The sequence below is a fragment of the Rattus norvegicus genome, chromosome 7, assembly GCF_021556685.1.
Source record: "Rattus norvegicus strain SHRSP/BbbUtx chromosome 7, alternate assembly SHRSP_T2T, whole genome shotgun sequence".
NCBI classification, from domain to species: Eukaryota; Metazoa; Chordata; class Mammalia; order Rodentia; family Muridae; genus Rattus; species Rattus norvegicus.
In genome coordinates this window covers 77,333,958-77,358,451 of record NC_141540.1, presented here as the reverse complement: position 1 = coordinate 77,358,451, position 24,494 = coordinate 77,333,958, and the positions used below count along the sequence as shown (strand labels likewise).

The 24,494-nt window shown below is 47.6% G+C and overlaps 1 protein-coding gene across 5 annotated transcripts; it reads left to right on the top strand.

The window, feature by feature from the left end:
- The first annotated feature begins 6 nt into the window (after positions 1-6).
- Positions 7-20,981, top strand: Ankrd46 (ankyrin repeat domain 46). 5 transcript variants are annotated; one of them, NM_001013948.2, is made up of 5 exons: positions 7-79; positions 798-908; positions 12,084-12,416; positions 13,539-13,697; positions 19,257-20,976. In NM_001013948.2, exons 3-5 carry the CDS (start codon positions 12,106-12,108, stop codon positions 19,471-19,473), a joined length of 687 nt encoding a protein of 228 aa, NP_001013970.1. In that variant the 5' UTR covers positions 7-79; positions 798-908; positions 12,084-12,105; the 3' UTR covers positions 19,474-20,976. The 5 variants fall into 5 exon arrangements, with proteins under 5 accessions (NP_001013970.1, XP_087412627.1, XP_087412628.1 ...); XM_087556501.1 differs by having other exon boundaries at positions 31-429; positions 19,257-20,981; XM_087556502.1 differs by lacking the exon at positions 798-908 and having other exon boundaries at positions 31-79; positions 19,257-20,981.
- Positions 20,982-24,494: the final 3,513 nt, after the last annotated feature.

Here is a 24,494-nt window from a genome sequence, read left to right as displayed (position 1 = left end):
CACCTCTGTGGCCGCCAGCGCCCCGCCCTCAGTCACTGGAGAGGAGGAGCTGCTGCCTTCATTGCTCCTTCAGGATCAGGTACCTGGGCCGGGGCTGTGGGCAGCAGCTGGACTGGAGCGAGTGACACCTGCCCTAAGGGCCGTGGAGCCCGGTGCGGGTCCGAGCGGCTTAGCCGCGGGCGATGATGGCGGGAGGGCCTAGGTCAGGCCTGGGAGATTGCACGGAGGATGCCCACGGATATTTCGGAGTCTCCTGGCAGCCCACGCCCCAGCCCTATGGCGACGTCCTTCCCAGGCCGGGATGCAGAGCATAGTTAGGAATTGTCATGTCCTTAGCTGGTCACGAGGAGTCCGCAGCCCTGGCGAGCGTGGGCACTGTGGAGGTCCGTGTGATCTGCCCAGACTGTCACACTGCCCAGGGCATTCTCGGTGAGACAAGGTTTGCACATTTTGTGCTTAGGCCTCAGGCGATCATCAACTTTCATACTTTGACACGCGTCATTAAAAAGCAGTTGGTTTCTCTCCGGAGAAGAAAACATTTATTCTTAACAGCATTCCACAGAATCTCGAATTGGCTGAGGAATGTAGTAAGTGTGTACTATTGAAGAGTAAGGGACACTGCTCACTCTTCAGAATGTGGCATGGTACTTAGGCGCTTCCCAAGGGCGCTCTCAGTGGTATGGTGGTTTTTATGTTGCAGTAGCAACTGGCTGTCTTCATGTCGGATATTGTGCCCACTAATGTGCCCTTTTAAAGTCTTTGCAACAGCCCTCACAAGTACCATCTCTGATTTGCAGATAAACTGAGGCACAGAGTCTAAATTAACCTGTCCAAGGCCAGACAGTTGGCAGAGTAAGTGGAATCAGAGACACACAAGACTTCACGCCAGCACCCTTTACCTTCCAAAGGTAGTGTTTCTTTTTTCTTTCTTTATTTTTTTTTCTTTTCTTTTTTTTTTTTTTTTTTTTTTTTTTGGAGCTGGGGACCAAACCCAGAGCCTTGCGCTCGTTAGGCAAGCGCTCTACCGCTGAGCTAAATCCCCAACCCCAAAGGTAGTGTTTCTTAAGATTTCTGCTTATTCAATCAGAGCTTTCAGGGACTAAGCCACTACCTAAAGACTATACATGGACTGACCCTGGACTCTGACCCCATAGGTAGCAATGAATATCCTAGTAAGAGCACCAGTGGAAGGGGAAGCCCTGGGTCCTGCTAAGACTGAACCCCCAGTGAACTAGTCTATGGGGGGAGGGCGGCAATGGGGGGAGGGTTGGGAGGGGAACACCCATAAGGAAGGGGAGGGGGGAGGGGGATGTTTGCCCGGAAACCGGGAAAGGGAATAACACTCGAAATGTATATAAGAAATACTCAAGTTAATAAAAAAAAATTCATAGTAGTAAATACCTAGGCAATTATTGTGCAAAATATATAGGACTCATAAATTGTACCTCTTGAAGAAAATATACAGAAATAAAGTTAGATAGTGTGGAAGTTTCTCTTCCATACAAAGTTTCTTATAATGGTGGAAAAAAAAAAAAGATTTCTGCTTATTGATAAAATTTGTAGCCTGAACTGGTTTCTCTTAGACTTATGCTATGACATTATGCCTGTGCCACTGTCGGTTTACTTTAAAGAGAAGTATGTTTGTTCATTAAGCTTTGTGGTGGTAGTAAGGTTAAATGTCCTGGGTTCTCACTGTTTCAGAATAGGTTGATTTGATGTAGAAGTGTGTCTGTGTTTGTTCGCACATCTTAGCTGTGTGTTCGTTAATTGTATTTTCACAGCAGCTCTATCGAGTGTGCGTTGCACACGCAGCATGGATAGAACTGCCACATGGTGGGTTATGAAGGACTCAGGGCACATTCTGTACAGCAAATGGAGTTGCTGACTGCATGATGAAGGAGTTTCACTGTGAGACTGGGGATGGTTGTTCCCCAATCCCAGAGACTGGGGCTTATAGAGTCTAAGTTCCTTTACTATTGCGGGGACTCCAGTCTAGCATGGTGGAGAAGGGACGGCGGCAGGGACATGAAGCAGCTAGTCGCACTGTAGCCGTGCAAGCCACTTTACCCGAGCAGAGGGCAGAGACTCAGCCCTGTGCTCCGCTCCATCTTCTCCATTTTGCCCTTGCTCCTGAAACAGTGCTGCCCACTGTGGGCCTTTCCACTCCAGCTGACCCAGTGGAGGAGCACTTCCTCGCCGAGACTCCCTTCTCAGGTGCTTCCTTGTGTCAAGCCAGCCACCACTGAGTCCCAATTTGCTTAGCTACATTAGGATTTAGCATAGAATTTAAGAGTTGCGTTGTCAAGAGCTGCCTGTGACATGGGGGCACAAGCCTTTAACACCAGTACTCAGGAGGTAGGGGCAGAGAGATCTCTGTGACTTAGAGGCTAGCCTGGTCTACATAGAGAGTTCCAGGACAGCCAGGGCTGTTACACAGAGAAATCCCGTCTTGTACTAACCACCCCCACCCCCCCAGAAAAAAAAAAAAAAGAATTGCATGGTCAGGGTTCATGCAGCAGCCCCACATCCTGTTTTTCATGGTGGGGCAATTCTAAGAACCAGGGGTGACCCAAGTCCTGATCTAATGGAGCTAACTTTCCCTTGCAGGAAGATGGCGACAATAAAATTATTTGCTTAAAAGTGGAAATAAATCCAGTTAATGGTAATGATTACTAAGAAAAAATCTAAAGCGAGGCTGTGGTAGGACATACTGGGAAAGGGACTTACAGTTTTGCAGTAAGAAATCGTGTCCGAGAGAATGTGCTGAAGTGACAGTGTGGCCATGCAGGGCCGCCCTCCAGCTGTCAGGGGAAAAGTATACAGCAATCACAGAAACCTAGAGAACACCAGCCTGTTGGAGACTAACAAGGAGCCACAGGCTTGAGCAGAGGGCAGAAGGGAGGAATGAAGCCAGAAGCCTAGTGGATGCTAGTAAGGGTCTACATAGGAAGGAGGAGGTGGACAGAGTGATTTGATCAGAAGAGCAGCAGGACCTGACTTAACGTGTTCAGGCTGACTGTAATTCCAAAGATGGGTCAGAGAGAAGGAAGTACCATAGCCCTTCACTGTTCCCGAGGATATAATCCAAGACCTCCAAGAATGTCTGGAACCTTGGATAGTACCAGGTCCTTTATATGAGGTGCTATTTCCCCTTATATGCTTGTACATGATAAAATTACTTAACAGGGGACACTGAAATTTAGCCCCAGCACGGGGAACCAGGCCTCCATTACCTGAGCCTTTGGGGGACACTTCCTATCCAGACCATAGTAGGTATGGCTAAAGGCATTGAGACTGCGTGACTAAGGAACTGAACGTTGATGTGACTGAGAGAGAACATTAAAGGACATAAGGAGAAACTGGAATAGTTGAGGGAAAGGGGTAAGAGTGGAGTGCAGGGAGAAAGGGACTGGCTGTGTTACCCGCTCACTGGATGAGCCCCACGATGGACGTGAGAGTGGCAGGTGACAAGATGGTCGTAAGAACAAGGTCGGGTGCTTGCCATAGAACAGAGGCAGGTAAGGCTTTGAGGCGTCACAGCCCTGCTTGAATGGAGTGGAGTGCAAACAGACACAAACAGCAACGTGTTACATGCAAGAGCTGCTTCGCCTGCCGTAGTTGAAACCATGTTTGTTTACATTGTAAAGTGATATACCTGGCTGCAGTAACTGCACTCTGCAGCTCTCAGCATTCTTCTGGGATTCATAGATAATTGTTTAAAGTCTCTCATCTAAATTAGCACTTTAGTGAGCTACAAGAAGAGTGATATGGGAAGTAAGGAGAAGGAGTGAATTGGAGCAGAAGCCTGTGGTAATGGAATAGGAAATGAGTAACCAGGGATCGGAGTGTGTTCTGAGTAAGAGCAGTGGGGAGGACCGTGTCAGACGCTGGCCTTGAAGCTGGCTGAAGAGCCTTAGCAACAGTTGTGCCCAAAGATTTCTCCCTGTGTGGCCCCTAAAGGCCACAGCAGAGACTGAAGGATATAAAAGAAATATCCACACGGTGAGGGAATGGGGACTCTGGACGGTCAGAGGTGCATTAGGATCAGGGGGTGGGACTTGAAGTCCAGGAAGGGCAGCTAAGATGGTGGTGCAGCCTGAGGGCCTCCCAGATGTATCTGTTTCTGAAGTGGTGGTCCACACCTACATCACCTGATAACCTGTAACTAAAAGCTCAGCTCAGCTCAGTACAGATAGAAGAGAAGCCGTGTAGGAGGGCTTGTTTGGATGAGTGAGTGTTGCTGGACAGACAGGCAAAGGCCAAGGACACGTTTACAAGCTGTCTTGAACCTGAAGCAAGCTTTAAATTGTCTCGGTCTCTTCTTATGCCTCTGTGGCTTAAGATACAAAACATTTATGATTCATTCATTTTCCAGAATCCAAAACTTGTGCATTCTGGGATATAATTTGTCCCATGAACTCAAAAATAAGAAACTTGTTATAGTATTTGGAGTCCATGAGATCATCGTCTTTTGAAAGCATCTTAAAGAACAATTCTCGTGTCATAATGACCTTTTCTTGAGTGCCAGAACAAAAGCTCAAAGTAGCAGTTATTCAGAGTTTAAATAAAGAATTGTTCAGTATTACCGTTTGTCGTGTCTCTAATGACAGGCCATACAGAACATTTACCATTCTTGCCGGTCTCCTTAGTATCAGTCAGAGGGTAAATGACAAGATGTGGCTTTAGGAGATAGTGAGTAAGTATGGAAGTGTGTATGTAAAGCAGCTAGGAGCTTTAGCTCCTGGGGTCTGAGTCTTCACTGGATGGTTCGTCCAGGAGGCGGTATTATTCAGCAGAGGACACGCCCTGGAAGACAGTGGGCCTGAGTGTAGTTGTTGCAGGGTGCACTCTGCAGTCGATGTGCTCTTTTCCTGTGTTGTCACCCTGACCTTTGAGCTTTCTGAGCAGTCCGTAAAGATAGTTCCTGAGTGGAGGCTGCAGAGACGGCTCTGTGGCTAAGAGAGAAGTCTGCTCTTCAGGACCCACTTATGTGAGGTGGCTCAAAGCCTTCCGTAACTCCAGCTCCAAGGGATCCTGCACCTCCGACCTCTCTTCACACACGCACAGAACTACCCCCACCATCTATCCATAATTCCTGGGAGCTGATCCGGAACTTGTCCCCGTCTCTGAAAGATCCTGCAGAGCACTCTGGGAGACTGAACCCGCCCATCGTCTCCCTTGCTAGGAGAGGCTGTGTATGGGCTGCCTCTGAGTCAGACAGAGACTCACTCTGACTCGTCCCTCTTCCACTTGAAAGTATTCTGCTGGGGAGACTCTGGGAATTGCTGGGTCTGCTTTGCCTCAGGTACAGGCATTCTCTACTTCCCACCCCACCATGGTTTCCTAAGCGACAGCAGCATGTACAAGATTCAGCTAAAACCTAACTTCTTCCTTTACTAGTCTTACTACATTGTGTGGGCTTGGAAATGTAGGGAGGTGAAAAACCCACATTTTCTTCTTACATCCAGATCCCCGAATTCATCCTCCCTTCACTAGGCATCAAAAGATGACCCCCTACATCTTATTGTCAAGAGAGAAGAGAGCCCAGCTCCCTGTAAAGCCTCAGACACTTCCTTTCAATCCTAGAGGCTTCAGCTTTAAAACAGCCAACACCTGTAGGTAGGTCCTTCTCCCAGTTCAGGGCCATTTAGCTAATGCTGTTAGCATCTGTTGGGGAAGTTGTCTGCTCATCCCTCTGCAGTTATGTGTAAGTGTGTGCAGCCAACGGACCAAGGCCACCACATGGCCTGTTGGCTCAGTAGAAAGTGTAAGAGTTGGGTTTTAAGGTATATGAAGGCCATTTGGTATAGTGAAAAGTACTATGATGTGTGTAGCCTCACGGTAGTCAGACGGCCCAGTGACGTCCACTAGACACTCTCCAAGGTTGTGTGACAGAAGAAGTTGCTCCCGTGTTGTTCAGACGGAGGCTTTGCCTGAAGGATGCCTGCTAAGTGCCTGCTAGCCCCTGTGCATGATTCTGTTTTCACACACAAGGCAAGGCGGCCTCCAAAACTAAGCCACGCTGCAGCCCGGATACCTCACAAGGTGGCGCTGTTGGCTATGAGAACCGCTGTGAACTCAGCCGTTGTCCATGAGTAACCCAGGGGCAGGACAGGACGCAGAGGTCCACCTCTCAGGCCCTTAGTGTTCATGCAGTGTAGTATAGATCATAAACTGGAAAGGACCCCTTTGCAGTTAGAGCTCTTTTTTTTTTTTTTTGGTTCTTTTTTTCGGAGCTGGAGACCGAACCCAGGGCCTTGCGCTTCCTAGGTAAGCGCTCTACCACTGAGCTAAATCCCCAGCCCCACAGTTAGAGCTCTTAAATGCATAAGTACATAGTAAAGATTCTAGAAAACAAAATATTAGCCTACCCAAACTACCAAGTAGTACTTTTGTGGAAATTGGACATTTTATTTAGACTTATTTAAATCTATTGTCTTTTCTAAAAGTTGAGTTGTGACTAAACTCTAGTCAGTAAATCAATAAAAAAAATTCTAAATATTGCTAGAATACAGTAGACATCCCTGTTTTAGTGTTGTTAGTTTCTTGTTGGCAGAGGGGAAATTGGGTAAGGGTTCGTTTGTTATCTCAGACAGTGAGAAAGGCTTAGGTCAAGTGCAGGAATCCAGTCACTTCCCGTACACTGGAGGACACTGTCAAAGACTTTGTTATTGTTGTTCCACAAGAACTTTCTTGTACTCAGTGATGACAGGGCTGCTTCCTGTGGAGCAGGCCACACGGCTGAGCTTTATTGTTGTTGAGGTGAGGGGAGTCCATTTGGAATGTGAGTACGTGTGCCTGCTCCCTTCCTGAGACCTGCGGTACGGTACGCACGCGTACCCTTGGGTTAGGACCAGTCACTGCTCACTGGGCGGTCTCTGGATCTAAGTTAGGGTTCTGAGTGCACACTGGCACGGTTCGGTTTCCTGAAGCGCTTGCCTTCTGCTCATTGCAGTTGTATTCTATGTGGAAGTCCCTGGACTCCTTTATAGGGATAAGAACAACCAGCACCACAGACTCCAGGTCGGACTCCCTCTCCCCCACACTGCTTCCCTCTCTCTGTGATGTTAGGTAGGGTATGCAGTGAGGTCTGATGGCTCCCCCATGCCGCCTACTCCCAACATGCCAGTTTTGCTTATAGTTTGCTCCAGCGTCCTAGCTTTAATACCTGCTTCTAATTGCTCCTCCGTAGGCATGATGCCACCAGTGCATTTGAACCAGGGGAGTAGCACTTTGATGCTTTCCCAGTGACTTTCAAAATGAAAGACAAATCCATACTGTATGTACTTGATTATTAATACTGGATAGAGAAAGACATGTAAGGTTATCAGCACAGCCCATACTAAGACACAGGGCCTTTCCGTTAGATTCTGGCCATGAAGCATTTGATCCTAGAACTTCTATACTTCGATCCAAGGCTGTGAATTCAGAATTTGGTATGTAAACGAGAAGCATGTTGGATAGACCTTTCCATCGAGTCTGGCTCTCAGGCTTCCACCCAAACCTCCTTGCTTGTTATTTGGCTTTAGGTCACAGCTGAGGCCTGAGGGGGAGCGACCATCAGTGCTGCACACAGTTCTTACTGACGCTGCACCACCCCTCACGCCTCACAGCACATGTCTTGGCAATGCCCACAAGTCTGCCTGTGGACAGGCCTCGTGCTCACTGCCCTTTACAAACAGAGCCCTCGTGAACAGCCAGTGTGCTTTCCCGGGCTTGGCTGCTACTCTAGGCATTGTGCTTTTACTATGCCAGCTCTTTTTTCTGGAGGTTTTCCTCCCTACTAGATGTCACCCCATTGCTAGAAGCTGCTCTGTTACCAAGGGATGGATATGCCTTGCAAGCTCATGTCTGCACAGCAGGCCTGGGACAGTACTAACCGCAGACCGAGGACTAGGTCATACAGCTGGGAAGGATCCAAGCTGGCTTTACTCCCAGGCGGTGCAGCACCACACACATCCGGATGGAGTGGCCAAACTCTGACAGCTTCCAGCAACAAGAAAACGGCTCTACAGTCCTGAGAGCTGCTCCTCACACTGGTCAGACTTCACGTCTCTCCCTCCTGCTTTCTCTGGGATAGTGCAACCAGCTAACGTGACATATTCCAGGCTCAGTGAGTGTTTACTGATTGAGACTTCCCTTGTGTGATCCAGGCTGCTGCCCAGCACCCTGCTTCAGCAGTCCTTCATAGGCATGGTCAGACAGGGCACCCTGCTGCTGAGGGAAATCGGAGGGTGGGCGGCAGTGCTGGAAGAGCAAGGCTGTGCAGGAAGACCAACTGCTGCAGAGATGAGGAAGGGCAGAGAGGAGATACAGGCCAGGGAGCCAGGCGATCTGTCTGGCTGAGCTATACGCTTGGGCTCTTTGTTTACCCTTCCGCCTCTTTCGTTTCTTTCTAAGAGTTCTTTATAGAGCTAGGGATGTGGCTCAGTGATTGATCCTTGCTTATGCAAGGCCCTAAGTTCAAATTTTGTGGCTCTGGAAAACTTACTTATCCAAAATTAGAGGTTAGCTTCCATTTACTTTGTGGAGAATATGTGTTCAGAGTTCCAGAGGCTGAGGGTAACTTCCAGAGCCTGGCTCCTCCCTGTAGATGACACATGGAGGTCTCTTTCTCGCCTGCGCTTTGTCACAACTCCACGCCACGCCCCTCCGCTCTCCTCACTCACAAGTTAGTCACTTGGTGGCCTGGCCGGTTGCTGCTTCACCTCAGGTGTTCTGGGGAGTGTGCACAGGCCTGTGGCCTGCTCTGTGTCATAGAACAGCATGCTCTTTCTCACTGCACCTTGCTGTAGGTCAGGTTTCTTGTTCTCGACCCTTCTGGGTTCCGTACCGTTTCTTTGCTGAACCTCGTTAGGAATTCAGACACAGCTCTGGGTGTCGTGGGGGAACATTTCACCTTGCACCTTCCCCGTGTGTTCTGCTGTGAACTTCTTCATGGCCTGAGACACTCAGGGAGCTGTGGCCTGCACCTCCCTGACCAGGGGGAGAGGGCTGTCTGTAGGGAGTCTTAACTGTGGGGTTAAGGTGAGCAGTCCCTCCAGCATGGAGAAACTTCTCACCTTAGAGCAGACTAGAAGGGCTGACTCTTCCCCAGCCTGGGCCTCACCAGAAGAATCCCAGCCTGCTAACCAGAAGGGCTGAGTCAAAACACCCAGTAGGTAGGTTTCTAGTGTTATTTCTTACAGAGTGTAGCCAACGAATCTCTGCTCTTGAGAATACTTGGTAAATGCACTTATATTTCCAAAATATTTTATGTTGGGTTTTTGTTGGTCTCATTTTCTGCTCCAGTCCAGTGAGGGGTAGGGGGAGAGGGGGGTTAAGAGAAGGCTCTCGCAGAAGAACTGCTAACTACTTTATAAAATAAAATATTAAGGTGGAATTATGTGTGTGTGTGCGTGTGTGTGTGTGTGTGCGCGCATACGTGTAGATAACTACTACATGGAAACTATGCCTTTTTAATTTTTTTTTCTTTTCTTTTTTTCGGAGCTGGGGACTGAACCCAGGGCCTTGCGCTTGCTAGGCAAGCGCTCTACTACTGAGCTAAATCCCCAGCCCCTGCCTTTTCAATTTTTTTTTAAAAGATTTATTCATTTATTATATATAAGTACACTGTAGCTGTTTTCAGACACACCAGAAGAGGGCATCGGATCTCTTTACAGATGGTTGTGAGCCACCATGTGGTTGCTGGGAATTGAACTCAGGACCTCTGGAAGAGTAGTTGGGTGCTCTTAACCGCTGAGCCATCTCTCCAGCCCTGCCTTTTTAATTTTTAAAAAATATTTTCTAGATTTATTTTATGAGTGTCACTGTTTTGCTTACATTTTGTCTGTGCACCAAGTCTGTGCCTGAGGCCCAAAGGTCAGAAGAGGGCATTGGTCTGCCTGCACCTGGGGTTATGGATGCCTGTGGGCCACCGTGTGTGTGTGCCAGGAGCCGGACCTGGGTGGATCTTCTGCAGGAGCAACATGTGCTTTTTTAAAAAATGATTTATCTATCTTTATTTTATGTGCTTTGGAGTTTTGCCTGCATATGTGTCTTTGTAATGGTTTTGGATCCCTGGCACTGGAGTGTCAGGTAGTCTTTGGGAATTGAACCCAGGTCCTCTGGAAGATTATCCAGTGCTCTTAACTGCTGAGCCACCTCTCCAACCCCCAGCAACAAGTGGTCTTAACACACTGAGCTACCTCTCCAGCCCTGAGGATTACTTTTTAAGGAGTTGTTATTATTTCAAGCCAGCTTTGGTAGCTAAAGCAGGAAGAGCAGGTGTTAGAGGCCAGCTGAGCTCTGTTCCTAATGAACCCTGCCCCGCACAGACCCCTGACCATGCGACTTAGGATCAGAAGTGCTTTATCTTGACTTCTGTCCACAGTGTTCTTACCAGCTGCTGTTCAGCTGTGGTCATGTTCTCTTCCCTCTCCAGAAGGTCCTCTCCTCCATCCCCAATTCCATCATTTCCTGCCCACTGACCTACTGATTGATTGCTTGTCTCTAGTCTTTTCTGTATAGCTCTGCACATGTCTGTCCAGGTCTCTGTCTGAAACACCAGTAAGGCCAGCCGTCTCCTGGGCCTGAAGTCTAAAGGACTCTTACAGAAATCGAAGGATAACAAACTCACCTTGAAGTTGTTAGAGTTACATAACATTCAGTAAAACCCTAAGTATATGCCTGCTCAACTTGGACCCAGGAGTGAAGGAACAGAAGCAATAGGTCCTCAGTGTGTATGGGCTGATACCTGCCTCAGAGCCAAGAGCAGGAAAAGTGCTCTGGAGCCAGGCTGCCCAGGCTGCAGAACTGAATAGAGAGGCTGAGAAGCTGCCAGACTCTGCACTCCCAGACCCTCCCTCGGTGAGTGGGGTGGAGTGGCCTAGTAACCAGTTCCATTAGTGTTCAGAAAGATTTCCCCTGAGAAACTGCAAGCTGAGTCTGTGAATTAGAGCCTTCTCCATAGGGGCTGGCAAGATGGTTTAGAAGATATAGCTGCTTGCAGCCAAGTTGGATGGCCTGAGTTTGATGCCTGGGACCCCACATGATAGGAGGAGAGAACCAAGTCAGACAAGTTGTTCTCTGGCCTTCTCACATGCACCATGGTGCGTACACGTGATATGTACAGACATGCACACATGATAGAAAAATAAGCAACTGGGTTTTTTTTGTTTTTTTTTTTTTGTTGTTGTTGTTTTTAAACAGAGCCTTCTCTGTAAATGCCTGGTCTCTGTTTTTCTGTTCTCTCTTCAGACTTCCTTTTGAGAGACTTTATTTCTTTTTAGTTGAAGCAGCGGGTAAGGAGAGAGCTGTGAAACAGAGTGTGCTTGGCTGCGGCTGCGCAGGGCTGCGCTCAGTGTATAGTTTTCAGATGTGTCTCTCTGCTACACAATGCCTACTGTGTGCCTAGCTTCCAGGGAATTCAGAGAGCACAACCCAGTGGCGCTTTGGTGTGTGGACCGTACTGTGGGCACAGCTACTGTCTTGGCCCGTGTGTGTCTTCCTCATATCTCAGTCCTTAGACCCTGGGAGTTTGACAAAACCGAGTATTGAGGTGACTATAAACACAGCAGAAGAGGATTAATTCTGTAAGTCTGTTGATTTAATGGCATTTAAAAATCAGCGTGTTGGTTCCTTTAGATTTTGAATAAAGTCTTAAGTTCTGTGCCTCAGATACGGTGTTGGATGGGGTAGATCACGTTGGGTCGGTGGGCTTTTCCCACAGGTACTTCTGTCAACTCTGTAGAGCATCTCATATAAGAAGGAAGTGTATGAAGAGCTACCACGCACTAAATGAGAGTACCAGCTGTAGTGTGTGCATGTGGAGATGGCTTAAAGTTCACATGTGTTTCCTTATAAGGGGATGACCTCAAATATAATTGTTTTAGCCCTTTATTGTGATAAAAATTAAAAGTTTTACAGTAATTTAATTGCCATTTTGATAGGAAGAAAATAAAATCTTTTAGGGGAATATGAAACACAGTAGATACTTTTATGATTATTGTTTGGTGAGAAAATTTATTCGGAGAACAAGACAAGAACGGTAATAGAGTTCCTCTGACCGGCTGCCGCTGCCCTCACCTCATCTCTCACTGCAGGGGTGTCCGTCCACCACAGACCATGTCCTACGTTTTTGTGAATGACTCTTCACAGACTAATGTGCCCTTGCTTCAAGCTTGCATCGATGGGGACTTCACCTATTCTAAGAGGCTTCTGGAAAGTGGCTTTGACCCAAATATCCGAGACAGCAGAGGCAGAACAGGCCTGCACCTCGCCGCAGCCCGAGGGAACGTGGACATCTGCCAGCTGCTACATAAGTTTGGTGCTGATCCACTGGCCACGGATTATCAGGGGAACACAGCCCTCCACCTGTGTGGCCATGTGGACACCATCCAGTTCTTAGTTTCCAACGGGCTCAAAATTGATATTTGGTGAGTTCTTTGTTCATTTGAAGCCTCATCGTTTCTTCCCATTAGACATGCAGGCTGTGGGCCGATCACCACCTGGCCCATTGTCATGACAAGTTCAGAAAGGTGTGGAAGCCCAAGCACTTAGTGGGGCAGTGTGGGAGCCCTGGAGCGCTGTGTGTGCACATGTGGCTTCTGTTAATTATGAAGTACAGTTGAGCAGCAGAAGGGAACTGTTCTATCAGCTTATTCTAAGCTCACAGTGAGAAGCTCTCTCTCTAGCAGCTTTTAATTATTTTTTAGATTTCTCCCATGCAGGTTTCTGTATGTTGAACATTATTCCTGAACCCTCCCTTTTCTCATGTTACACATGAGACAGGCGTGTCAAGAAGTCACACAGCTTATAAAGGCTGGAGTTTGAACTAGTTCCTCTGCACAGCTCATGTGTGTCCGTCAGAACATGCTACCCCATCCTAGCTCCAGGCCTGAGTCCTAAGGAGAGACAGCTGGAGGACACTGGGGTTTTGTTTGAACCAGTTCTATACAGTCTCCTGAGTGGGAGGGCCAGCTCCCCTCAAAGCTGAGCTTGAACTTGAAGTTTCTGGTTCCTGCTGTCCTGGCATCCCAGAGCCATGGCCGAGCGGAGCAGAGCATGGCAGCAGATGTGTCTGTGACAGCAGGACAGAGTGGAGTAAGTCTGTCTGCTCTTCCTTTGCTAGAGTCAGATAGTGCAGCGCTAAGACAGCTTTCATTCATATACATATATAAATATATATGTCTGTATACATACATATGTATAAGTATACATGGACATGGACATGCATGAATATACTCACTGTGTATAAAGACTGAGTCTAGAGACATGTGTATGTACATATATGAATATACTCACTGTGTACACAAAGAATGGGTCTAGGACTCTAGGACTCGACTTCCCGATTCTACTCTAGAAGTTCTCTTTTTCTCTTTTATTTACTGTCATCTGTTCTTTGTTTTCCCTAAATGTTGATTCAAGTGTCAGTTTCTGGTTTCTTGGCTCTGCTGTGTTTGACTTATGAACCATTGGCGTACACTTTCCTCACTGACAGGAGCTAGCCATGTGGTGTTGCCACGACAGTGACCCTTTCTTTTTGTGACCCTTTTCAGCAATCATCAAGGTGCTACCCCTTTAGTTCTGGCAAAGCGCCGGGGTGTGAATAAAGATGTCATCCGACTGCTGGAGTCTTTGGAAGAACAGGAAGTAAAAGGATTTAACAGAGGCACACACTCGAAATTGGAGACCATGCAGACGGCGGAGAGCGAAAGGTACTGAGGACTCCACTATCTAAGGCACGGGCTGAGTGACGTTGTCTTTGAACCTGTGGCTTCAGATTACAGTTGCAGAACTTGACAGAAGTGCCCAGTGATGGCACACTTGCTCACAGAGCACAAAGAGTGCACCACAGTGGATGAGTTGGGCAGGAGACAGCTAAAGGCAGGGTCTGAGGAAAGGAGACTCAGAGGTTTTTTTTTTTTTGGTTCTTTTTTTCGGAGCTGGGGACCGAACCCAGGGCCTTGCGCTTCCTAGGCAAGCGCTCTACCACTGAGCTAAATCCCCAACCCAGAGACTCAGAGTTTTAAGTGCAGATCACAGGAATGAATGGGATGTATTAAAGACAGAAGGTGGGTTGTGTCAGTCAGCAACTGCAAGGGCCGGTTGGTGGAGTGCGGGGATCCATAGAGGGAGGAAGACTCATCATAAGCAGACACCGCCACTGAAAGTCTTTCTCCAGTCTCACACCTGCAATACTGACCCTCAGAGGTGAGCAGGAGAATTTCCACAAATTCTAAGCCTGCCTGGGCCACATAGTAAGACCCTGATTATGTGGGTCTCAATCATACACAAGTGCTCACAACTCAAGCAAACGAAAAAGGAACTTTGATGTGAGCAGGAAGTATAATCTATACACTCGGAGCCCAGTTGTGGGGACTGGCAAGGTCTTCATGTGTGATTGTTTCTTACCATCACCTCGCAGGGTGGGCAGCACAGGCGAGGTCAGTCAAGGTCTGTAGAGTGGTCTGCTCTGCCCGGATGGTTTGACAGGCAGAGCCGATAGGCCTGACCTAGGTTGAAGTGGCACAGAGTCTAGGGCTCTTGGCGTCTCAGCGTTGAAATACTCAGCGAGCTCAGTCGTCACTTGCCAGCTTTCCAGCTGTAGCAGAGTGCCCGGGCCTCTGTCCCACACACCATCTGGATCACCGAGGTCAGCCCTTCACAGCCCAGCTTGGGATGCCTTCTCGGCTGGGCCAGCTTCCTTCCTCTGATGGCTGTGGCTCCACACCCTCCCTGGTCCTGCTTTGTCACAAGCACTTCCTGTTGTCCTAAGGGAGCTCAAGGTTTCACTGTGAACTGGTGACACTCGTGAGTTTTCCAGACACTGACAGGTAGGCAAAGCAGCAGGGGCTCAGACATAGAGGCGGCCCTCTCCTTCCCCTCTGCAGGGTTCAGAATCCGTGTGCCCAGGGCAAGCAACAGCGCTTAACTCTGTCTCTGCAGAGTAATGGGAAATGTGTCTTCATCTTTCTATATCAGATTACTGTAAGCTTCTTCTGAAAGATGTCTGTCTGTCTGACTGTCTGTCTGTCTGACTGTGTGCATTTGTGTACACTGATGTCTGCATCTGTGCACGACTAGAGAGGCCAGAAGAGGTTTCCGGTGCCTGTCAACCACTCTCCACTCATTCTTTTGAGGCAGGGTTTCTCCTGAACCCAGGCCTGTGTTTTCTCCATTCTTCCCCTCCCTCAGAAGTGGGGTTACCGGACGTGAGGGGTGCCTGGCCTGCTATGTGGGTACAGGGGTTTAAGCTCTAGCTCTCAAGGCTGCACACAAGTGCTCCTAACTGTTGTGTTTATCCAGCCGCAGCCTTGTGCTCATGAATTTGTGTTTTCCTGCTTGCACTTCGATCCTGGCCATAGGTCTCTTTATCAGGAATACACTTGGACTTTATTCTGCCTGTCATAATTACTAATTAACTGAGTCATGCTTGGTAGCAATGTGAACTGCTTTCCTTTGCCCTCGTTGGCCTTTGTGTTACTTACAGCTCTGTGACACTGAAGTTTCTTGACGTAAATGATTAACACCCCTGCCACTCAGTTCCCCTTCCTACTCCTGCTCTCGGTGCCATAGTAGCCTAGATTAAATTCCACTTAAAAACAACATTATAAAAATACAAATAGGGAAGTGAATAAATCCCTTACAGAAAGACAAGAAAATACAGATCAAATAGTGGAATAGTCCTTAACTCTGAGGACAGCTGTACCAGACAGGTAGGCTGTCACTGCTGTTATTGAGGTTGTGGGGAAAGTAGACTCTTGAGGACAGCATGGAACAGGAGAGCCACTTTGGAAAACAGTCTGACAGCTTATCAAAAGGAATACAGAGTTAGAATGTGACCCCACAATTCCACGCCTAGGTACATATATCCACTGAGGAAAGAAGAAACATTGCCTGTTTATCCAAAGGAGTGTTACAGTGCTATAAAAACTAATCAAGTATTGGCAGATGCTTCAGCCAGAATAAATACTAAAAAATGCTGTATGGAAAAGCAGGCGTAAAAGGTCACACACGATTTATTCTGTTGGTATGAAATGCCCAGCAGGGAAGAAAGGAGATTGCGGGTCCCTAGGGTCTGAGAGGACAGTGAGGGTGACCGATGTGTGCAGAGTTTGAGGCAGCACTGATGACGGGCTGGGAATTAGATAGTAGACATAGTTGACACCTTTGAAAGTCCTCAGAACCACTAAGTTCCAGCCAGCAGGGCACATGGCTCTAATTCCAGCACTGGAAGGCAGAGGCAGGAGGATCTCTGTGAGTTCCAGGCCACCCAGGGCTATAGAGACATAAAAAGATGAACGTTTTAGCACAAATTAGCAAAAAACAAGTAGAGGACTAAGTAGGAGGTGGTCTTACAGCTTGATCTTGTCCACCTTCCAAGCAGTATGTTTGCCATGTATTTTCGTAGGGTTCTTTCTGTGAGACAGGTTAGCTAGTGTATGACTTAGTCAGTATTTCTCCATCTGCGTATTCATCCAAGTTCAGTCTTATTCTCTTAACAATATTTGTTCTATGTGTATGGATGTTTTTTGTCTGCATGTATGTGTGTGTATCACAGGTGTGCAGTTCCAACAGAGGCCAGAAGAGGGCATCAGATCCCCTGAACTGAAGTTACAGATACTTGTGAGCCTCTGAGTTGGTGCTAGGAATCAAGCCTGCGTCCTTTGAAACAGTGGCCAGTGCCCTTAGCCAGTGAGCCATCTCTCCAACCCTAACTGTATTATTGTTATGACAATTGGATGACAGAAACAGTGAAGCTGACATGTGTTTAAAGAAAAGACTAAGCCAGGTAGGGTGGCACATGCTTGAAATTTAGCACTGGGAGACAGAAGCAAGAGGTCGCCTCAAGTTTGAGGACAGCCTGGTCTACATAGTGAGTTTGAGGCTGTTCCAATAAGACCCTATCTCAAAATGAATCTATCTCTCTCTCTCTCTCTCTCTCTATATATATATATATATATATATATATATATATATATATATATACACACACACACACACACACACACACATATATACATATATACATACATATATATACATACACACACACACGCACACACACACACACACACACACACACACACACACACACCTACATACCCATACCTCACACCCTCCTCTCTACTAGGGTCGACTAGTCCCTGAATGGTAGGATGGATGCATTCCCTAGCCTCTGTTAGTCTGTGTTTATCAGCAGAGCTCAGTGGGCTCCTGGAGAAGGCTCACAGAATTCTCAGTCTACACAGGGATCTCTTAGTGTGAGAGGTGTCAGCTCAAGCAAATGAAATATCAAAAGTCTCTTTGTTTTAATTTGACTTCTCAACATTCTAATCTTATAGACCTTGCTGGAATTTTCTTAAATTTCCATACTGTTGTAGACTTACTGCAAGTGTCTTGTTGTATTAGTTCTTCATAAAGAAGGAATCTGGGTGTTGAGCACAAAGGGCCCATTAGGAAGTCAGCATCTGGAGACCAGTAACACATCTCCAATAATGTATGAGCATTGGTTAAGTGTCAAGAGTCAAATCAAATCATTGGATCAAAAACTGCCAGTCTGCATGAATGCGCCCATGCTCTCTGGGAGTCCGGGCTCTGAGGCGTTGCTGTGTGCTGGTTTTGTTCTGTGCCGCTGGTTGGGAGAGCAGGAAGGAAGGGATTGTGACGGTGGTGAGCTTTCGTGAGCAGTGGACAGCTCATATGTAGTACACTGTAGACTTTCAGTCTACCACAGGGCGGCCTTCACACCCCCAGGCAGAGCTCCTGTTTTCCCTGTGGTGTTTACACTGCTCATGATAGGGCCATGAACACTTGAGTCTGTTTATAGACTATTTATACTACCATTTTAAACATTGTAAATTTTAACATTTAACATTTTAAAATGTTCAAAATGAAAATTCATAATTTGAGACTTCGTGTTCATAAACATAACCAAAAAGGTAAATTAAAAAATTCACTTGAGTGTAGTGTGTGGATGTGAAGGTTGAAAGGGAATTTCTTAATTTATTATTTTTAGCTAGGATCACTCTTCTTGCAGAAGAAAAATGAACTCATTTCCTGTTGAGGTATAAGAGAGGTAAAATGAGCAGAAGAAATCTGGACATGGTCATACACACACACACACACACACACACACACACACACACACACACACACACACACACCTGTGTTCCCAATGCTCAGGAGACTGACGCAAGATTGAGAATTTGAGGCCAGCTTCAGCTACAAAATGAGTCCTAGGCCAGACTGAACTACATAGCAAGACCCTGTGAATGAGTGAATGAATGAATGAATGAATGAACGAACGAATGAATGAACGAATGAATGAACAAGCAGTAGGGAATGTGAGACCAGTTCCTGGTCAGCAGGATGACTCAGTGGGAAAAGCACTTGCCATGAAAGCCTGAATGGGAAGGAGAGAAATGAAGGTCAAAAGGCGCCCTCTGACCTTCACATGGCATCATGTGATCTGTGTGCACACGTGCAAATGCACGGGAGATAATTAAAGGATTTTTAACCCCAGTCTACATGTACTGTGGGCTGAGTAGTAAGCTTCCATTACTAGATTTTATTTAGAGAAATTTTAACTGGGCACATGACTGAACTACATTAAGAGAGAAGTTCCCTCTTCCAAATGTTTACATTTCATTTCATGTGTTTGAGCAGTTTCCCCTACATGTATGCCGTGTGTTGAGCGTGTCAGATCCCCTGGAACTGGAGTTCTGATGATTGTGTCCTGTGGGTGATGAGAGGTTAGCCAGGTCCTCTGCAGGAGCAGCCAGCACCCTCATCTGCCAAGCCATCGCCAGCCCCTCTGTTTGAATCTTGTAAATATAAAACAAAAACAACATTTTGGTCAGTGTGTTGATGGAGACAAGGTATTTGACCTATTTTAAGATCTCCACTTGGGGCACCTTTTTAACAATGTTTTTAACGCATTTTGACAAGTATTTGTGTGCAGCGTATTCTGATGGTGTCCACCCAGCTCAACCCTCCCACTTCCCCCAGACACATACTGAGACTTCCTGATAGGATTTTAATTTAATTTGCCTGCTGCATAGTAAGCCAGGGACCTAATTGGTATAGCTCACCAGTTTACGGTTTAAGGCCACCAATGTGTGGATTCCCAGGAGTGAGTAACCAGCACATGTCTGAGCGGTCTCTGTAGCAAGTTCTCCTGTGGAGGCTGGCCTTCCCTCGGCAGTCGCCTGTCTTTGCCTTAGGATGGAGTGTGTTTTCATGCTCCTTTCTTCTCTTTGCTCTTTCCACAGTGCCATGGAAAGCCATTCACTGCTCAACCCCAATCTCCAGCAAGGCGAAGGAGTCCTGTCCAGCTTCCGGACTACGTGGCAGGAATTTGTGGAGGACCTGGGTTTCTGGAGGGTCTTGCTCTTGATCTTGGTCATTGCTTTGCTTTCTCTGGGCATTGCCTACTACGTGAGTGGGGTGCTGCCCTTTGTGGATAACCAGCCTGGGCTGGTGCACTGAGGGCTCTCGGACGTAAGGCAAGGGGCAGCTGGTGTGGCTTTTCAGTTCTTAGACCATTTGTTAGCACAAGGCAGTGAGGCCTGTCCGTGTTTAGGACTTTTATTTACTGTGACGCTTACAGAAGAATGATGTCCCCTCTGAACTTCACCCTGTAGTTGGCTATACTGCGTCCTGATGCCACCCTCTGACGCAGCCGGGTCCAAGGAAGAATTCTCCAGGCTTGTGTGACCCAAGTGTGGTGGACACTGAAGGTAGAGGCTTGGGAGGCCTCAGAGCGGGGCCTGACCTTGATGGAGGAGCAGTGGCCATCTAGGATTCCATTCGCTAGTGGCTTTGTTTTTTTGTTGTTTTTTTTTTTTTTAATTTACTTTCCTGGCAAGAGGAGGGAGAGAAAACTTTCAACTTAAATTTTAATTTCTTTTACAATCTGTATGACAAATTAGAACTGTTAGAAACTTTGACTTTAAAAGTTCAGGTTACTCAGACAGTAGACAGGTTTAGGAAGTTTTTTCGTTAGCATGGATTGACTTGATCAATGTTTAGCGCCATGGAGCGATTTTGATTCATTCTAAACTGATTGCAGTGTCTGAGAATCAACTCTTTGAGGAGTTCAGCTCACTCTTCAGTCCCTCCCATTGTTACTTTTGAGATGTCCCATTCAGAAAAACACCAGGAAACCCTTTGTAGTGAATAGTTGTTAGAGAAAGAGTGCTCTCCTTCATTATCACCAAACTCGGGAGTGCCGACAAGCCAGCTGTGTCATGGGCACACCACAGTTAACCCTGGGTCTGAACCCGTCTAAGTCAGCAGGAGCCCAGCCGTTGGGGTAGGGGGTGTATTTCTGAGTAAAGAGCCCTGAACAGTACCGTGCTGCTGCTACGGTGTCTTCCCGTGTCCAGGTGCATTATATGAATAGAACGCAGCTTCCCTGCAGTGTCTGAAAGCCCTCTTTGGTCCTGTGGTATAGAAATCACGTAATTTTTGTTTGTGTTTGTTTTTATATTACAGAGCATGGAGGCTTAATAATTGAGTAAAATCTGAAACTTGCAGTGAAGAGCTAACAGTTCTCTTTTCTATAGCAAAGGTACCCCTAGCTGACTGTCCTTCTACAAGCCTCTCGCTCACTGACATTTTCTCCTCTGCTTCCAGATACCCAGTACTGACACTCTTTTCTTTCATGCGGCTTTACCCTGTCTGAAGGAACTGTTTACAGCTCCTTACTGGCTGCTTCAGAATCCGCCTGCAGTGTCTTGCTTTTAACTAATCATGTTTGGTGAATGCAAGGGGGAAACAGTCTTTTGCTTTTGCACGGAGAACACTAGAATTCAAGTTCAAAGTGTGTTCAGAATGAGTGCTGTGGAATTCGCTTCCCCTCTGTAAATCAGACTGTGTGATGTAATACTCTGCCTCTAAGATCCTTGCTTCCTGCCCAGCCCTGGTTTCTGTGCATCATGTGCTCAACATTGTTCATTTAACTGCTTCCAATAAATGCATTTATAAATCTTTCATCATTGGCCCTTTCCTTGGTGTCGGATTTCAGGAGTGTGTAATGGACTGCAGTTAGCTATTTTAAAAGCCAAGCGTTTTAGCTGATGCAGATAGAGGCTCTCATCTTTGTTTGGCTTACAAAAGCTACAGAACTAATCAGTGTACATTGCATATGGACTGAAGTGTGGTGACTGTCATGATTCAGCACCTCCCAGAGAGGTCACTTATCACGCCTCATCTCATTCTGCTTGTCACTTTGAGTGCCACCTGTTTCCTTCCCAGAAGATGAGAAGCCTGCTGCAGAGGTCCATAGGCCGTCTAGGCCAAGGTCCACTGCCGGGCTGTGAGAACACAAGGTCCCACTGCTGGGCTGTGACAGAGACACAAGGTCACACTGCTAGGCTGGGACAGAGACACAAGGTCACACTGCTGGGCTGGGACAGAGACACAAGGTCACACTGCTGGGCTGGGACAGAGACACAAGCTCACACTGCTGGGCTGGGACAGAGACACAAGCTCACACTGCTGGGCTGGGACAAGGCAGTCCTCAGGTTGTCTGTTCTCCTCTCTCCCTGCCTCTGGGATGCATCTGGCCACAGTACCCTGTTTATTGAGAGCCTGGAGTGCTGCCTTCTCAGCGGGATACTCGGCATCCCTCTCCTGCTCTTGTGTTCTCTCTCCTATAGCGTACAGCTCTTTGCACACCTCCTGCTGCTGTAATGTTGATGTTTGTGCTTAGCTCAGGGCATGGGAGCAAACTGTCCACAGGTGCCCCACGCCTCCTTCCGATTCTCAGACGCGCCACGCTCACTGTACAACATTCATGCTGCATTTCCTGGCCTGCTGCTATGTGCTTTTTGTTCCTAGAGTCATAAACTTCAGGAGAGCAGGGCCTTGGGCTGGTTTATAACCCTCTGCCCATGCTACGTCTTAGAGAGCATTTGTGCAAAAATACGGGAAGCATTGCTTATTCACGTATCACTTTGTATGTTTTGACACAAGGTGTCGTAGAGCCCAGGCTAGCCCAGGCTAGCCTCAGACTCCCTATGTAGCTGAGGACGACCTTGAACTTCTGACCCTCCTGCCTCCCCTTCCCAAGTGCTGAGAGTGTAGGTGTGTGCCACCGTGTCTGGTTTTATGTGGTGCTGAGGATTGAACCCAGAGCTTCCTGCATCCTAGGCAAGCACTGTACCCACTGAGCCTCATCCCTGCCTCTCATAGATTTCCAGGTTAAGTATCTTTTAAAGTCACACGTTGCCCCAACAAGCAGCATGTGTGAACTGTGTGGGAACCACACCTGCCTTTGTGTACAGGTGCCAGTGACTAGGCCAGGGTACTGTGCAGACTGATGCTGTGTGGTCCCCTACCCACAGAAAGGCGGACATTCACCAGGACTGCCTGCTGCAGGCTTACACATGCGCGCACTCGCACACACACACACACACACACACGGACGATGTAATCCGAGGTCTATAGGCCTTCTGGGCTTTGGGCTCTGCCCTCTGGTTGCTGAATCCCTGGGGAGGCTGGTTCTGAGGTATGGGTGGAATTTTCATGTTTCATCCCTGTATAACGTGCAGAAGAAGCTGTCTTTCCTGTGACTTCTTTCTGTGTGATGCCCCTAGTGGAGCCTCCTCTGTCAAATGAGCAGTCATTACACAGAGCTCCGGGTTCTTACCAGCAGCCTGTGTCTGCATGAATTCAGCATTGATGCTGTGGGAGGTTTAGAACCCACGTGATCTGGACCATAGACGTGGAGGGGCCACTGTTGGCTTTTAGTGGGAAGGGTCATAGATGTACTATGTCCTGAAGTTCATGTGACAGCCTTGTACAACAAGGGATTGTTATATACTCCGTGTGTGTCCTAGTGCGCTTGACAGTCCTGTAGGAAGAAAAAGGACTTCTGCTACTGTGTGAGGCTAACCCCAACTCCATTTTACATTTAAAACATTATTTTATGTGTATAGATGTTCTGCATACGTGTATATCAGTGCACCACATGTGTGCCTGGTGCCTGTGGAGGCCAGGAGAGCACACTGGGTCATCTCAGTGCTGGAAGCTGATCCCATATTCAGCCCCAGTGGAACATCTTAGCAGGCTAAGGGTGAATCAGAGTGAGCTAGTAAACAGCCTTTCCGTGGCCTCTGTCCCAGTTCCTGCCTCTAGATTCCTACCTTAGCTTCCCTCAGTTATGGATTGGAACCTGCAAGAGGGAGTAAACCATTCCCTACCCAGGTTGTTTGGGGTCCTGGTGTTTATCACAGTGACAGAAAGCTGCCTTTGTCTGTTGCCCAAAGGATGTCCACTGGCCTGCTGAGTTGGCTGCATACTTAGAAGTCAAGAACTGTAGTCTGGATTCCTCTTGACCATGCTCATCCTGAGCTCAGTTGTAACAGTAGCAGAGCTGCTTAGAGGAATTCAACACTGGCCAAGCAAAATGCTGGGGAAAGGGCTCTGTGGTGAAGTGTTTGCCATACAAGCACTAGGGCTAGAGTTTGGTCCCGGCAGGAGCCTCGCTTTCACCCCACAGTCTCGGGGAATTGTGAGGGAGCAGGTTCATTTCCTCTTTCACATGGGGTGGAGGCAGTACAGGAAGGCCGAATTCTAGATACACCTGAGCAGTGACTCCTTACGGGTCTGACAGCTTTGTGTTGTCCATCTAAGCTATGCGCATAATCCTCTTCCAGCCATTTTTTGTCATCACAGGGTGGAAGACGGGTATCCCTTTTAGTATGAATTAGCAAGAGTAGTAGGGGGCCTTTTTTCTGACCCCCCCAGGACCCATCATACTGACCGTTTACATTGGAAGGGTAGTTGGTTGCCTCCTGTTCAGAATGCAGTTGTAGCTTCCAGGCTTCCTTGCCGGTGTGGAAATGTCTTGTTCATTCTAAACCAAGGAAATCGTGTTGTGGTTGTCCTCCCATTCCCGTGAGTCATTTGAGTGAAGATGGACACGTGGGCATTAACAAGGCTGCTGTAGTGTGGAAGTTCAGAGCTCCCAGACATTGGAAATCTCGCACTGGGTGGGTGTGCGCTACAGGAGGGGTGAGCCACTGATCCCACTTGAAGGAATTCTAAAATCTGATTCCTCCACTGCTCTTAGCACTTCCGCTGTCATCTCGCCCACTGCTCCCTACCCCTATGTGCCTGCTCGTCTGGGCACTTTAAAAGACAGATCAGACACATTAAAATACAGATCAGACACATTAAACAGTCTTGTTGTTGAGGTCTAGGTTGGTGGCCTTCTCAACATTATGTCAAGCTGACAGCATAAGAAGCCACAGATGCAGGAGTCTAATGGCCCCCATTCATTTGTCCACAGGGGAGTCACTGCAAACCTGGCATCCCCTCATTAAACAGTAAACACACCTCTGCCACCTTCCCAGTAAGGCATCCCACGATGCAATGTGTTGGGGCGCTCAGCAGATGGCCCGTGTCAATCACAGACAACACCTTCCATTGCATAGTCAGTTCTTGTCAGAGCACTGTCTTTCCAGGTTCACTGCAGGCTGCAACCTTGATAGAATTTGGGA

Excerpts from the sequence above, each read along its gene's own strand:
- Ankrd46 (XM_087556502.1), top strand. The coding sequence starts at position 12,106 with ATGTCCTACGTTTTTGTGAATGACTCTTCACAGACTAATGTGCCCTTG. Across the intron at positions 12,417-13,538 it reads GGGCTCAAAATTGATATTTG|CAATCATCAAGGTGCTACCC; the intron begins GTGAGTTCTTTG and ends GACCCTTTTCAG. Across the intron at positions 13,698-19,256 it reads CAGACGGCGGAGAGCGAAAG|TGCCATGGAAAGCCATTCAC; the intron begins GTACTGAGGACT and ends CTCTTTCCACAG.